Genomic DNA, 16,382 nt, shown 5'->3' on the forward strand with positions numbered 1-16,382 from the left:
ATCTTCCCGGACCAGGGTTCGAACCCGTGTTCCCTGCATTAGCAGGCGGATTCTTAACCACTGCGCCACCAGGGAAGTCCCGGAAGATTTGTTTTTAATGTTGGCTATGGTGCAAGGGATTGGCGCCCTTCAGAAGACAACTTGGCAATTAATATAAAAAAATCCTTAAACACATGTGTTGCCATTGACCCTGCAATTTCACTTTTAGGAATTTGTTTCAAGGAAATAATTAGGGATACACAAAGATTTATAAGGCTTACATATAAAGATACTGGCTGGAAACCCTGCATGTGTCCTATACTATAGGAAAAGTTCCATAAGTTTATAGTAATGGATACATTGCTGTCATTCAAAATGTAGGAAAGGGCTTCCCTGGTGGCGCAGTGGTTGAGAATCTGCCTGCTGATGCAGGGGACATGGGTTCGAGCCCTGGTCTGGGAAAATCCCACGTGCCGCGGAGCAACTGGGCCCGTGAGCCACAATTACTGAGCCTGGACGTCTGGAGCCTGTGCTCTGCAACAAGAGAGGCCACGATAGTGAGAGGCCCGCGCACCGCGATGAAGAGTGGCTCCCGCTTGCCACAACTAGAGAAAGCCCTCACACAGAAGCGAAGACCCAACACAGCCATAAATAAATAAATAAACAAAATTTTTTTTTAAATGTAGGAGATATTTAAGGACATGAAAAGGTGTTAATGCCATATTACCCTAAGAAGAAACAGGTAAAGAACAGTGTGGTATCTTAGCTGTAAGAATCTCGATGTAAGCAGCTGGTAGGGGCTGCCTGCAGCCCTTGCCACGCTGCCTCAGGAGGAAGGTGGAGGGGGCGCTCCACGAGACTTGGGGAGAACCCCGAGGTGATACTGAGGGAGAGAGGGGCATGTGTGGGTAGACTTCCCAGTTATGCCCAAGGTCTTTGGCAATGTTACCCATCTAGTAGACGACTTGGATATTTTTTTCTAAGAATCCATGAGAAAACTGAACTTTGAAGGCGGGATAACATGGACGAGCGGACAGAGGGGCCCAAAGGCCCAGGAGCTGACTCAGAGATGGTGTCTAGGACTCGAGGCCTCCGGTGCTGGGGCCGGTGCACCGAGAGGCTGCAGAGACAGCTCACCTCGGACACGGGGCTGAGTGCACCCAGATGCACGCTCAGGACGAGGCCGGAGGAACCGCAGTGGGAGAAGAAGAGTGGTTATTTAGAGGTGATCGAATTATGTGTGAATACTGCTTGCTTTTGTTGTTGTTGTTAATTTATTTTTTTGGCTGCGTTGGGTCTTCGTGGCTGCGCGTGGGCTTTCTCTAGTTGTGGCGCGTGGGGACTACTCTTCATCGTGGTGCACGCGCTTCTCATTGGGGTAGCTTCTTGTTGAGGAGCGTGGGCTCTAGGTCCGTGGGCTTTGGTAGTTGTGGCATGCAGGCTCAGCAGTTGTGGCTCGCGGGCTGTAGGCACACAGGCTTCAGTAGTTGTGGCTGGCGGGCTCTAGAGCGCAGGCTCCGTAATTGTGGTGCATGGGCTTAGTTGCTCCGCAGCATGTGGGATCTGCCTGGACCAGGGCTCGAACCCATGTCCCCAGCATTGACAGGTGGATTCTTAACCACTGCGCCACCAGGGAAGCCCACTGCTTGCTTTTGAGATGTTTCTCTCGGGATACTCAGAGGTACTTCTTTTCCTGGCAAGGACACTGTGCAGACCCCAGGGCCTCAGGCCCGGGCCGCAGGAGCTGTGTGGTGTTAGCTGCCCTGCCGCCCCCGGGCGTCGCACGTGCTACCCAGGAGGATGCGCTCACAGTGTCCAGGTGCAGGGGCGAAACGGAAGAGTGTCCAACCTTGAGAAGGAAGGAGACACTGACACACGCTACCTACCACACGGAGGAACCCTGAGGACGCTGCACCAATGGAAAGAAGCCAGTCACAGGAGAACAAATACCGCGTGACTCTCCTGTATGCAAGGTGCCTGGAGGAGAGCGGGGAAGTAGATGGTGGGCCAGGGGCTGGGGAGGGGAACAGGGAGTGGCGACAGAGTCTCAGTTTGGGAAGATGAGAAAGTTCCGGAGAGGGATGACGGTGATGGTTGCAAGACAAGGTGAACGCACTTAATGCCACTGAACTGTGCACTTGAAAATGGTTAAAATGGTAAATTTTATGTTATATATATTTTACCATAATTTTTAAAAAGCACAATGCTGCAACCCACAAAACCTCTCAGAAAGTAACAGGGAAGAGCTAAACGGGACTCCGCATTATCTGTTTCTTTGACTTTAACCTCTGCTTTTTGTTGCTTTTGTTATTATAATCATACACAATGGCCTGCCTCAGGGAACCCTGTCCACCAGTGGATGGCTGCAAGGAAAAAGAAACTAACACATCCCCTCTCGGAGGCTGGCCATTCCAGGAGACGTTCTGCAAGATCGATGGCCTTTTGATGGCCTTTTACTTTACTTCCTCATCCCCTCCCCCCTTGTCTGTTCTCTACCTCAGTACCTTGTCTCTGATTCACTGGCGAGCAGAGGGAGCTTGCACTTGGTAACAAGAAGGGCGAGAGGTCAGGGGAGCACCACCCCGCCCACAACCCTGCAGCGTTAGTATTGGAAAACCTGTTTGAGAAAATGTACAGTGGAAATTCTGGCCAATTGTATTCAAGGTCTTCTAACTAATCTGAAACATCACTGGTTCCAGTCAAGTTTATCATACGGGCTGCATACACACACGGGTGGCTCACCTCGCCTCTCTTCCAACAGCTGGGAAGCAGAAGAGTTAAGTGTGGTGAGCATCAGAGGCAACTCACAGCCGGGACTGAAGACCTGTTCCACACTTCGCCATTCCCATTTCATTCACCTTTACATGAACGTGAGCAATTTCTGTTTTGAGACATCAACTGTCATGGGTGATGAAGCAGCAGCGGGTGGGAGAGGGGCGCGGTGAAGACGAGCCAAGGACGGAAGGGACCTCCTGGAGACCCCAAACCTAATCACGAGTCTCCTTCCTCAACGCTCTCCCTACCTGCTCTCTCAGGCTCACCCCCTCACACGAGGTTCCCAATGAACATGACGAGAATGACCCTGAGGTTTCATAAAGGCCAGAGGAAAATCTGCTCTCAAAGGCCACGTCTTCTAAGGATGGGAGCTCCCTGGCTCCCTCCACCCACAGCCGTCCTCAAAGCCAGACCTCGGCCCTTCAACCGCCGGCTGGCCTGTTCCTTCACCGGTCCTTCTGCGTCACCACTACCCTGCCAACTGGTCTCACCAGTCAGATCAGAGATGCTGCGGAGACAAGAGGAGAGGATACAGGAGGGAGAACTACGAGGAGAAACTGATTTTCAGATCCAAGAGCATTTTTCTGCACCCAGGAAAAAAAAGATAAAACTCACCTCCATCAGATAGATTTTCAAAAATAAAAAACTGACAAATAAATACTCTATTTGAAACAACACTTTAAAAATCAGCATTGAAAAAAAAATTCAATGGTTCAGGCTAGAAAACATGATGCTGAGTTAGAAACAATAATCACGGAATCTAAGGGCACATCCTCCACCCTGGACCTGTAATGTGGAGCAAATGCTTTTCACTCATAGGGTGAGTGGTTAAAAAAGGTTGGAGGCCATTGCCTGGGGGCGTTACTGCGCTCTTACATCAGGCTCTCCATCTGCCAGTGGATTTCCTGCCCACGCTGGACTGAGTGCTACCTCCTCCCATCCATCCATCTACACATACCAGATACCCAACACCTAGAACACAGGAAACCGCTGAGTTCCTGAACAGCCTACTCACAGAGTGGAAAGTGCTGTGACCATGGTTCCTTGCAGACCACAGAATTCTGGCTGTGCCCAGGATTCTTGGGGAAAATGTATTTCTTAACCACAACAAAATAGTTTCTAAAGGAAAAAAAATCATGTGTATGATGGCTGAGTAAGAAAAAAGGTTTCAACAAAAAAAAGAAGATAAAGTCCTTCAAAGGCAAAATAAAAGGACATGGTGCATTCATCAAAGGTTATTAGTAATAACGTAAAAAAGAGGAAAACCAGGGGCTCCCCTGGTGGCGCAGTGGTTGAGAGTCCACCTGCCGCTGCAGGGGACATGGGTTCATGCCCCGGTCCAGGAAGATCCCACATGCTGTGGACCGGCTAGGCCCGTGAGCCATGGCCGCTGAGCCTGCGCGTCCGGAGCCTGTGCTCCGCAGCGGGAGAGGCCACAACAGTGAGATGCCCGCGTACCGCAAAAAAAAAAAAGAGGAAAACCAGTACATTCCTATGCCTTTAAAGATAGGGAAATCAACTGTGTAACAGTTAAGGACATGAAAGCCCGGGTCAATGCCACATTGATTTTAACTATGGGGTCTGACTCTAAGTGGTCACGTCTAGGACATGCCCTGAACATGACTTCTCCCCCACTCCCCACATATGCCTTAAAATTCAAGAGAACACTTGGCTTTGCTGATAGGAGACAACCCACAGGAAATCTCTCATTAATCCACACAGCAGAAGTACATCCTATTATTATAATAAAGAAACGCTTAAGAGCTAACTCTTCCATGCAGATACGCTCTCCACTGCACGGGTAATGCCTATCACACAGGAAGGGACTGTGGCTCGGGGCTTCGGAGTCGGGGGGGAAGGAGGCGGCAGACCTAATGGAGACATCTAACGTACACACATGCCCCCAAGTCTAGTGCAGCTGGGACATGTGGAGGGTGTAACACAGGAGGGTCTGGACTCCCTGGGCTGACGCCGTCCCTCCCCAAAAAGAAACGCTAACAATCAAATTCTCTGTCACCATCAAAGCAAAATTTCATGAACTAACTTCCTGGTTCCAGTCCTGCATGTAAAGAGTCTGGACGTCATCACTCCATTCCAACAACTAAAAAGCTGAACAGGCTGAAAAGTCAAGTCCTCGTAGATCCCTCGGAGAAGTGAGCTCACAGGGCAAACCGCTGCTCCCAGAACTGGGGAGACCAGCAGGTGAATACAGAGGGTCAAAATTTCCAGGGCAGCAAGTTCTGCAGGAGGCAGAGCCGGGGAGGGACCCGAGCAGCAGAATGAACCACCGGAGGCTCACTGTGGGCGAGCCTGACGGGTAAGAACTCCGGCGGGGGAGGCCCAGGGACCCCACAGTTCCGTGACTTTCACCCCTTCAGGCATCCAGTGGCGGGGGGAAGGAGCCGTTCTGAAATAGCGGAAGCACTCCGTTGTTAACAAAGCCAGCCCTCGAGAGAGCTAATCAACCCGGAGGAAGGGGAATGCCCAGCTCCGGGGGACTCTAACCATCCTGTCCCACCTGAGCGGCAGGACAGCTGAGAAGCGGTTGTGAAGCTGACACCTGGGGTGCAGGCTCACTAGGAGACTGACACCTGCCACATAAGGACAGCACGCCTGCCCTCCCCGACACCTTATCAGCACATCACCAGAGGCCTGGTTACTGGGGTTCTTTTTACCTAGGACATCGTACCTGTGTTCCTAAGAAAAAAATTCCAAGGCACACTAAAAGGCATAGTGTGAAGAGACAAGCCAGCACCAAAAGCAGACTCAGATATGGCAGGATGTTGGAATTATCAGACCAGGAATTTAAAGCAACTATGATTACTACGTTAAGAGCTATAATGAAAAAAGTAGACAATATGGAAGGACAAACGAATACTGTAAGCAAAGAGATGAAAATTATAAGGAAGGATTATAAAAAAATGCTAGAGGTTAAAAACACTAACAGAAATGAAGAATGAGTTTGAGGGGCTCATTGGGAGACTGGCCATGGCTGATGTGAGAACCTCATGGCTTGAGGCTATGACAATAGAAACTGTCCAAATAAAAAGCAAAGATTAAAGACTGAAAAAAAGCCCAAAACAAAACAAAACAGAATACTTAAGAACTGTGGGACAACTACAAAAGGTGAAACATGTGTAATGGGAATACCAGGAGAAGAGAGAAAGGAATAGAAATATTTGCAGTGATAATAACTGAGAATTTCCTCAAGTTAATGTCAGACACGAAACCACAGATCCAGGAAGCTCAGAGAACACCATGCAGGATAAATACGAAAAAAACTACACCCAGGCACAGCATATTCAAACTGTAGAAAATTAATGATAAAGAAAAAAAAATCTTGAAAGAAGACAGAGGGGAAAAATACCGCTTTAGAGAAACAAAGGTATGAATTACATCCAACTCCTCATAAACAATGCAAGCAAGAAGAGAATGCAATGAAATAACTCAAGGGTTGAGAGAAAAATTCATCAACCTAGAATTCTGGACCCTGTGAAATTAATCTTTAAGAGTGAAGGAGAAATAAGGACTTTCTAAAAATTGAGGGAATCTGTTGCCAGTAGATCTGCCTCGCAAGAAACGTTAAAAGAGGCTCTTCAGAGAGGAAACTGATTTAGGTCAGAAATGCAGCTCTCCATAAAGAAAGGAAGAGAATCAGAGAAGGAATAAGTGAAAGTAAAATTACATTTGTAATTTTTCTTATTTTTTTAAATAAATTTATTTTATTTATTTATCTTTGGCTGCGTTGGGTCTTTGTTGCTGCGTGCAGGCTTTCTCTAGCTGTGGCGAGCGGGGGCTACTCTTCATTGCGGTGCACGGGCTTCTCATTGTGGTGGCTTCTCTTGTTGCAGAGCACAAGCTCTAGGCGCGCAGGCTTCAGTAGTTGTGGCACACAGCCTTAGTTGCTCCACAGCAAGTGGGATCTTCCCGGACCAGGGCTCGAACCCGTGTTCCCTGCATTGGCAGGCGGATTCTTAACCACTGTGCCACCAGGGAAGTCCCATTTTTCTTATTCTTAATTGATCTAACAGATAACAGTTTGCTCAAAATAATAATAGCAACTGTGTATTTGATTCTGTATGCTTATACATGTTTATATATATGAATGGCATATGGAATGAATGACAGCAATGATACAAAGAATGGGAGGGAGAGATTCATAATATTTTGCTGTAATACACTTGTGCTAACTGTGAAGCAGGACAGTGTTGTCTGAAGTTAGACTTGGATTAGCTGTAAAAAAAAAAAAAAAGGTAAAAAAGGGAGAAAATGGAATCATATAAAATGTTCAATTAAAACTACCAAAGGCAGGGACTTCCCTGGTGGCGCAGTGGTTAAGAATCTGCCTGCCAATGCAGGGGACATGGGTTTGATCCCTGGTCCAGGAAGATCCCACGTGCCGCAGAACAACTAAGCCCGGGTGCCACAACGACTGAGTGTGTGCACTAGAGCCCATGAGCCACAACTACTGAAGCCCACAAGCCTGTGCTCCTCAACAAGAGAAGCCACCGCAATGAGAAGCCCAGGCACCACGATGAAGAGTAGCTCCCACTCGCCGCAACTAGAGGAAGCCCACGTGCAGCAACGAGGACCCAATGCAGCCATAAATAAGTAAATAAAATTTATATTAAAAAAAAATTTAGGGCTTCCCTGGTGGCGCAGTGGTTGGGAGTCCGCCTGCCGATGTAGGGGACACGGGTTCGTGCCCTGGTCCGGGAAGATCCCACATGCCGCGGAGCGGCTGGGCCCGTGAGCCATGGCCACTAAGCCTATGCGTCCGGAGCCTGTACTCCGCAACGGGAGAGGCCACAGCAGTGAGAGGCCCACGTACCGCAAAAAAAAAATTATAAAAGGCAGAAAAAGAGTGGAAGAAAAAAGAACATAGAACAAGGGCAAGGAATAGAAAAGAATAACAAATATGGTAGACATTAATACAACTATATTAATAATCACTTTACATTGTCAATGGTCTAAATACACCAATTAAAAGACAGAGGTTGTCAGAATGGGTCAAAAAACAAGACCCAACTAACTACACGCTGTCTACAAGAAACCCACTTTAAATATAAAGACACACATAGATGAAAAGTAAAGGGATGGCAAAGAGATACCATTCTAATAGTAATCAAAAGATGGCAGAAGGAGCTATATTAGCTTCAGACAGAACAAACTTCACAACAAGGAAAGTTACCAGGAATAAAGGAGGGCAATACGTTATGACAAACAGGTCAGTTTGCCAAGATGACATAACAATCTTTAATGTGTATGTGCCTAACAAGAGCATTAAAACACATGAGATAAAAACTTAGAAACCTGCAAGGCAGAACAGATGAAACCACTATCATAGCTGGAGACTTCTCTCTCAGGAAGGGACAGATCCAGCAGGCAGAAAATCAGTAAGGACACAGGTGAACTCAACAACACCATCATCCAACTGGTGATATAACTGACATCTATAGACTACTTCATCCAACAGCAGAATACATTCTTCCAAGCTCACATGGAACAGTCACCAAGACAGACCACATCCTGGGCCATAAAACACACCTGAACACATTTAAAAGAACACAAATCATATAATATCTGCTTTAAGAGCACAGTGGAACTAAAAATCAATATTGGAAAACCTCAAATTACTCAGACATTCAACAACATACTTATAAAGAATGCACAGGTTAAGAACAAATCTTAAAGAAATTAAAAATATTTTGAACCAAATAAGAATGAAAATACAACTTATCAAAATTTGTGTAATGTAGTGAAATCAGTGATTGGCAGGAAACTGACAGCACTGAATACAATATGGAAAAGAAGAAAGACTTGAAATCAATCATCTAAGCTTCTACCTCAGAAAACTAGAAAAAGAAGAGCAGAATAAACCCTAAGTAAACAAAAGAAAATAAATAATAAAAATTGCAAATCTAAGAAATAGGAAAAAACCCTGAAAACTGGTTCTTTGAAAAGATTAATAAAATCAATAAGTCTCTAGCCAGGCTAACTATGAGAAAAAGATAGAAGACACAAGTTAGAATATCAGAAATGAAAGAGGGGACATCAATACAGATGCCATGGACATTAAAAGGAGAACAAAGGAATACTATGAACACCTCTACGCCTGCAAAGTTGATAACCTAGATGAATGGACCAATTTCTTGAAACACATCTCCATAACTAGGACAGGAAAAAACAGACAATTTCAACAGGGCTATATTTATTTTTAAAATTGAATCAACAATTATTAACCTCCACAAACAAACAGCACCAGGCCCAGCTGAGTTCCTTGGTGAATCCTACCAAACACTTAAGGAAGAAATTATACTAATTCTCTACAATCTCTTCCAGAAGATAGAAGCAGAGGGAACACTTCCTACCTTATCCTATTAGGCCAGCATTACCCTAATAACAAAACCAGACAAGAAAAGAAAACTATAAACCAACACCTCTTGTGAATATAGATGTAAAAATCCTCAAGAAAATACTGGAAAATTGAATCCAACAATGGAAAAGGACTGTACACCATGACCAAGTAGGATTTATCCCAGGTATGAAAGTCTGGTTCAATATGAAAATTAATTAATGTAATCTACCACATTAAGAAGTTAAAGAAGGAAAGTCACATGATCATATTAATAGATGCAGAAAAAGCATCTGACAAAATTCAACACTCATTTATGAATAAAAACTCTCAGCAAACTAGGAATAGAGGGGAAACATCCTCAACTTGATAAAGAGCCTCTAAAAATACCCCTTCAGCTAACACCATATTTAATGGTGAGAAACTAAAAGCTTTCCTGCTAAGATCAGAACAAGGCAAGGATGTCCTCCCTCATCTCTCCTTTTCAACATCATACTAGAAGTCCTAGCTAATGCAGTAAGACAAGAAAAGGGAACGAAAGGTATAATATAGATTGTGAAGGAAGAGACAAAACTTGACATGACTGTCTAGGTAGAAAATCTGAAAGAATCAACAAACAAAAATATTCCTGGAATCGATAAGTAATTATAGCAATGCTTGTTATAATTGGAGGGTACAAGTTATACAAAAGTCAATTGCTTTCCTATATATGAAGAATGAACAAGTGGAATTTAAAATTAAAAGCACAATACCATTTACATTAGCATTCCCCAAATCAAAATACTTTGGTACAAGTCTAACAAAATTGGCACAAAATGTATATGACCAAAACCATAAAACTCCGATGAAACAATTTAAAAAGAACTAAATAAATGGAGAGATATTCCATGTTCATGGATAGGAAGACTCAATATTGTCAAGGTCAGTTCTTACTAACTTCATCTGTAGATTCAACACAATCAAAATCAAAATCTCAGCAAGCTATATTCTATGGATATCAACAAACTAATTCCAAAGTTTACATGAAAAGGCAAAACAAACAGCCAAACAAAAAAAACCCAGAAAAGCCAACACAATACTGAAGGGAAAGAACAAGGTTGGAGGACTGACATTACTCAACAACTTCAAGACCAAATATAAATCTAAAGTAATCAAGACAACATAGTACTGGGGAAAGAACAGACAAATAAGTCTATGGAAGAGAAAACAGAGCCCAGAAATAGACCCACATAAATACAGTCAACTGACTTTTGACAAAGGAGCAACGGCAACACAATGAAACAACCATGGCCTTTTCAACAATAATACTGGAACAACTGGATACCCACATGCAAGAAAAAAAAAAAATCTAGATACAGACCTTACAACCAAATGGATCACAGACATAAATATGAAACACAAAATGATAAAACTCCTAGAAGACAACATAGGAAAAAAATCTAGGTAAACCTTGGGTATAGCGATGACTTTTTAGATACATCGAAGGTATAATCTACGAAAGAACTCATAAAGCTAAACTTCATTAAATTAAAACTTTCTGCTCTGGGAAGGACACTGTCAAGAGAATAAGAAGACAGGCCACAGACTGAGGGAAAATATTTGCAATCACACATCTAATAAAGGACTATTATCCAAAATACTCAAAGAACTCTTAAAAGTCAACAATAAGAAAAGGAGCGACCTGATTAAAATGTGGGCAGAAGACCTGAACGGACACTTCCACAAAGTTCTACAGATTAGGGAATTGCAAATTAAAACATCAATAAGCTACCACTTCCAAACTATCAGAAGGGCCACAATAAAAAAAAAAAAACCGTGACAACACCAATTGCTGGTGAGGGTGTGCAGCAAAACGAACTCTAATTCATTGCTGGTGGGAGCGCACAATGGTGCAGCTGCTTTGGAAGATAGTTTGGCGATTTCTTATAAACATAAATGTATTCCTACCATATGATCCAGCAGTGGCACTCCTTGAATTTACCCAAATGAATTGAAAACTTAGGTCCACACAAGATAACTGCACACAGATGTTTACAGCAGCTTTATTCATAACTGCCAAAACTTGGAAGCAACCAAGATGTCCTCTGGAGGTGAATGGATAAATAAATTGTGATATATCCAGACAACAGAATACAATTCAGCGATAAAAACAAAAGTGCTACCAAGCCGTGAAAAGACATAGATTAACGCTCAATGCATGTTACTAAGTGGAAGAAGCCAGTCTGAAAAGGCTACGTCTGATCTGATTCCAACTATGTGACATTTTGGAAAAGGCAAAAACCAGGGAGACAGTAAAAGGATCGGTGGTTGCCAGGGATTGGGGGAAGAAGGGATAATAGGCAGAGCACAAAGGATTTTTAGGTCAGTGAAACTACTCTGTAGGATACCGCAGTGGTGAATTCATGTCACTGAATATACAACACCATGAGTGAGTCCTAACGTAAACTATGGACGCTGGGGTGATGACGATGCATCAGTGTTGGTTCACTGATTATAACAAATGTCCCATCTCGTGGGGGATGCTGATCGTGGCGGAGTCTGTGCGGGGGTGGGGGTGGGGTGGGGGGGTCTATGGAAACCTATGTACTTTCTGCTCAATTTTGCTGCAAACCTAAAACTGCTCTAAAAACATAAAGTCTGTTAAAAAAACAAAAATCTGTGAACCAATACATCCCATCCTGTAGTTTTTAGTTTATTCTACTGATATTTTTTCTTCCAAGAAATTCTTGTCACTTCCCAGTAAACTCATTTCACCACCCACTAAAGGCCTGAGGGAAGACAGCAAAACATTGCTCTAGGGCAGTGTCTCCAGCTGCCCGAGGAAGTGCATTCCCTACCCCACAGGCGATACACTCCAGATGCCACATTCAGCTCATTCACAGTTAGTGGGCAAGACAGGTCCCCCCACCACCCACCAGCAGCCCAAGGCTGGCCTGGCCCTGGGAGCTGCTGCAGTACCTGGAGGGAGGGTCTCCATGCTCTGTGCTTTCTCATCCCCGTTGCTGTGATGAAGGTCTTTCTTTTTAATTGGGTCAATGTCATTCCAGTCCTCCTGGGGGAGCAAAGACACCAAATGAGTCGACAGGTTCCTGGAGCCCACCTTCATTCATCAGGTCAATAAACAATGAGTCCTCCCATCCGGAGGACTGCACCCCAGACCTGCTCAGTGGTGGAGACCCAAGGACAGAAGTGACTCTGTCCAAGTTCTTGGCGTGAACTTTCCAAGGAAGGACCTGTGTTTCTCTCTCCATTGTCTACGTGTATCACTTATCTATGGAAAGAAATACTCTGGAAACTCCCTGGGCTTTGAGGATCTGGGAGGGTGGGGAAGGGAGATAGGGAAACTGGATTAAATAAGAGAATTCAATAGTGGTTAAATCAAAGCCATTAAAATAAGGGTAGCTCTCCAGACGTCTTCCATGGCTTAAGGGCACCTTAGGATCAGAGAGTCTCCCTAAGGGCCACTGAGCCCTGCTCAGAGGTTGTTAAATGATTCCTTTCATCCCACTGAACAACAGCGGAGGAAGGGCAAAGGATGGCGGAGCTTTTCCTCCGCTCCTCTAGAAGGGCTGCCAGTGGAAAAGAGCTGCAAACTAAGGGCTTAACGTAAAACCAGAAGAAGAGAGACTCTGGTAGAATTTATTCAACTCATCCGCACGAACAATTTAATCTATCAACATTAATCAAACAACCCCATGACCACAGAGCTAAGTATGTTTTTCAACCACTTGGGATCTGATTTCTGCGAATACAATAAGAAAGGTTTCTGTATATAACCCAGATAAGAAATACCCCACGGCTAGTAATTTTCCCACACAGACTATGGTGGGCCAAGCCCTGTCAACTGGCCATTTCCCCAGCAGATGCTATTAGGATGTTGGCGGCCTTAGGTCCCCTCCCTCAGGGGAGACCCAACCAGTTCTGCTCAGGTCTGTTGCACTAACATTCCTCCAACCAGCATGGGCTGCGTGACCGCTGGGGGCATTTGGGCTCTTAAGACGTGAAGCGAGATCTGCAGGAAGCGTTAATTCTCAGGGGCTAGGCCAAATCAGACATCTTTTTCCCAAAGGCAACTTGCTCTCCCAATAATCTGCATTTTTACTCAAAAAGTAGAGTAATTAAAGACAAAGGGCCTCAGTCTCCTCCTCTGGAGGCCAGCTTTTCCTTCAGTTGCTTCTGAGGTGAAGTGAAGCTGCTTTATCCCCTCAAGGCCACCATGGGGATGATGGGCGGGGGCACTGGGAGGATGACTCCCTGTAGACACAGTGCGCAGGTCAGCAATGCCCTGCACCTGGGTGGTCCTAGCCCACCCCGGCAACCTGTCACAAGGCCTTCTCAGGCTTTCAAGGGGCCCAGGTGCTCTGACTTTTGAAGATCCTAGCCCACACTGTAACAAATGTATTGAAATGCATCTGTATCCCTCCCAATTTAAATACTTTTGGCTGCGAAAAAAATGTTTTGTATTGTAATTTGGCTTTTGAGATGACTTGGTTATAAATAAACTTTCAATTTACTATTGGCAAAGATTTCCAGGCAATCCTGGCACCTGCAATGGAGTGAGAGAATCTGACCTACTCTCTGCCTTCACGACATAAAGAAACGTGCGAACACTAAATCCAGCAAGTAACGAAGTTAGCAGAGTCACACTGGGTAGACTTCTAATTAAGCTTATTAATTTTTATTTTGCAGCTTGCTTGTAACATTTTGTGGCTAACAACTTTTTCCCTCAGGCATCTGGCCTACTACACACACTGGCAAATGGATCACACCATTTAACCTTGTACTCGAATAAAATCGAAAGTGAATGAAAAAAAAAAGTGAACATTGCTGGTGTGGCCACCGCACTGTAATATTCACCAAATCAGCATCTGTAAGTCAATCATCAATGTTTTCTTAGAAAATAAATGTCTCCCTCTTCCCACAAACAAGATTGACTGGTCCATATGTAACACACCCTAACCTGTCTCCCCTCCCCCCCACACTCCCCGGGACAATGAATTGAGCCCACCATAGAACTAAGGCGAGGATGAGGACCTGCTATATAACGAGGGCACCGCAAGGTCCCAGTGGGCGACATGATGCTATGCGCTATTTATGAATGCCTACTATGCACCAGGCACTGTACAAAGATACTTTTTCATCCCGGCAACAAGCCTGCCATTTTATAATTCCTATCTTACAATGGGGGCATAGAAGATCAGAGGGGTTACGCAAATTGTCCAGGTTACACAGTGGGCGAGCAGCTCGAGTTGGCCCTTTATAAATCAGGATGGGAATGGCAGCCCAGGGCTCAGTTTGAACCAAGTTACAAGAGCGAGATTCTCACAATGTCAGAAAAATCCAAGAATACGTTTCTAGGGAGTCATCCACAAAGGACTGTTTTGTTCTGGACTCCAAGTCAAATAGTGCAAATCACCATGTTCACTGCCAATTCCCAGAGTAGGAGGGGGAGGAGGAGGATGAGAGGAGAGGAGGGGAGGGGAGGGGGAGGGGGGAGGGGGGAGGAGGGAGAGGAGGAGGAGGGGAGGGGAAGGGGGCGGAGGGGAGGAAGGGGAGGGGAGGAGGAGAATGACGGGAGGAGGGAGAGGAGGAGGAGGGGAGATGAGGGGAGGAAGAGGAGGGAGGAGGAGGGGAGGAGGGGGGAGGGGAGGAGGGAGGGGGAGGGGAAGGAGGGAGGGGAGGGGAGGGGGCAGAGGGAAGGAAGGGGAGGGGGAGGGAAGGGGAGGAGGGGAGGGGGAGGGGAGGAGGGAGGCGCAGGGGGAGGAGGGGGAACACCTCTGCCGCTAATACAGGGCACTTCCTAGGTGCCCAGCCCCATTCTAGACCCTGCCCACAAGTTCATCCTCCTTAAGGCGCTAGTACTGCCCCATTCTACAGCTGAGGAAGCTGGTGCACCAAACACGGAGTCACACAGAACACACAGTGAGGTTAGAGATGAGCTGCAGGAAATTTAGTGCCGGGGCCTCCAGGGTCTCTATCATCCCAGTGCCCCGCCCTCGGAGAATACAGTTCCCCTCCAGCACCAAGGCAGCCCAAAGTAGAGGAAAACAGTGCCAGTCAAAACACGTCAGGTCACTCTAAATTCCTCTAGTTCGGGCCGGCCCACCTGATCCACCGGCTGAGACGGGGCCCGCACGACCGCCTGCCACCCGCCTGTCATGCCTGCTCTGCGCGTCACTGCCCTGCGCCTCTGCCGGACGTCAGGGAAGGGCCGAGGGCCCAGGGGACACCCCCGTGGGACAGCATGGCCCGTGCCCGTGTCACCGCCCCTCAGCAGAGAGTCCGGGCCGGACCCCACAAGAGAAACAAGGAGGGCTTCCCTGGTGGCGCAGTGGTTGAGAGTCCGCCTGCCAATTCAGGGGACGCGGGTTCGTGCCCTGGTCCGGGAAGATCCCACATGCCGCGGAGCAGCTGGGCCCGTGAGCCATGGCCGCTGGGCCTGCGCGTCCGGAGCCTGTGCTCCGCAACGGGAGAGGCCGCAACAGTGAGAGGCCCGCGTACCGCAAAAAAAAAAAAAAAAGAAACAAGGAAACAGAACGACAGGGAGGAGAGGCGAGACACTCAGAGACTTGAGAGTCGTGTTCTGGAAACGTCACTCTGGTCGTGGTGAGGGGGTGATGGAGGGGACAGGAGAGGGGCCGGGAGGCCCGAAGGGCGAGGCAGCCAGGGCGGGGCGGCACAGCTGGCAGGGGGTGACAGTCACCCACAAGAAACGGGGGAAGTCGTTTGGGTGGGGGATGGGTGGCGCCAGGAAGTGAAGACCGGTCTGTTCTAGAAATGCTGGGGTTACCGCGAGATACCAAGAGGCGGAAAAGAGATGGGGACCGGTGACTGGAGCTCTGGAATGGCCCGGAGTGGGGGGTGGCGGGGGTGACCCGAGTGAGGACAGGGTCCAGGGTGGCAGGAGAGGCCAGCATTTCAGGGACAAGTAGGACCCACGGCACGCTGGGACGAGCCCCGGCCTGGGAGCCAGAGCCTCGGGTTCTGGCCACGGCTCTGCCGGTGACCCTGGGGGGCTGAGCAAGTGGCCTATCTTCTCGAAGGCAGGGACGGGGGCTAAGTGCCTGGAGGTCCCCTCGGAGTCCCAGGGAGCAGCCCCTCGCAGGAGCACTTGATCACTCATGCTACTTGTAATCCGCTAAGGGTCGGTATCTAGAAGCACTGCAGGTGTCCTTTCAAGGTAGGGGCTCGGGCACATTTCTTTTGTACCCACAAAAGCGTGGCGGTGGTCTTAGGGTAACTGCTCAATAATACATGCAGCTGAAGAAAACCC

At 46.8% G+C, this 16,382-nt stretch overlaps 1 protein-coding gene across 1 annotated transcript in view; it reads right to left on the bottom strand.

The window, feature by feature from the left end:
- GALNT2 (polypeptide N-acetylgalactosaminyltransferase 2) overlaps positions 1-16,382 on the bottom strand; it is a 184,097-nt gene that overhangs the window by 73,425 nt on the left and 94,290 nt on the right. Inside the window, exon 2 of the mRNA XM_082854726.1 lies at positions 12,068-12,161. Coding sequence (XP_082710852.1) covers positions 12,068-12,161 — 94 coding nt within the window. The remainder of the gene's footprint in view (positions 1-12,067; positions 12,162-16,382) is intronic.

The sequence above is a fragment of the Leucopleurus acutus genome (genome assembly GCF_964270905.1).
Source record: "Leucopleurus acutus genome assembly, chromosome: 14".
NCBI classification, from domain to species: Eukaryota; Metazoa; Chordata; class Mammalia; order Artiodactyla; family Delphinidae; genus Leucopleurus; species Leucopleurus acutus.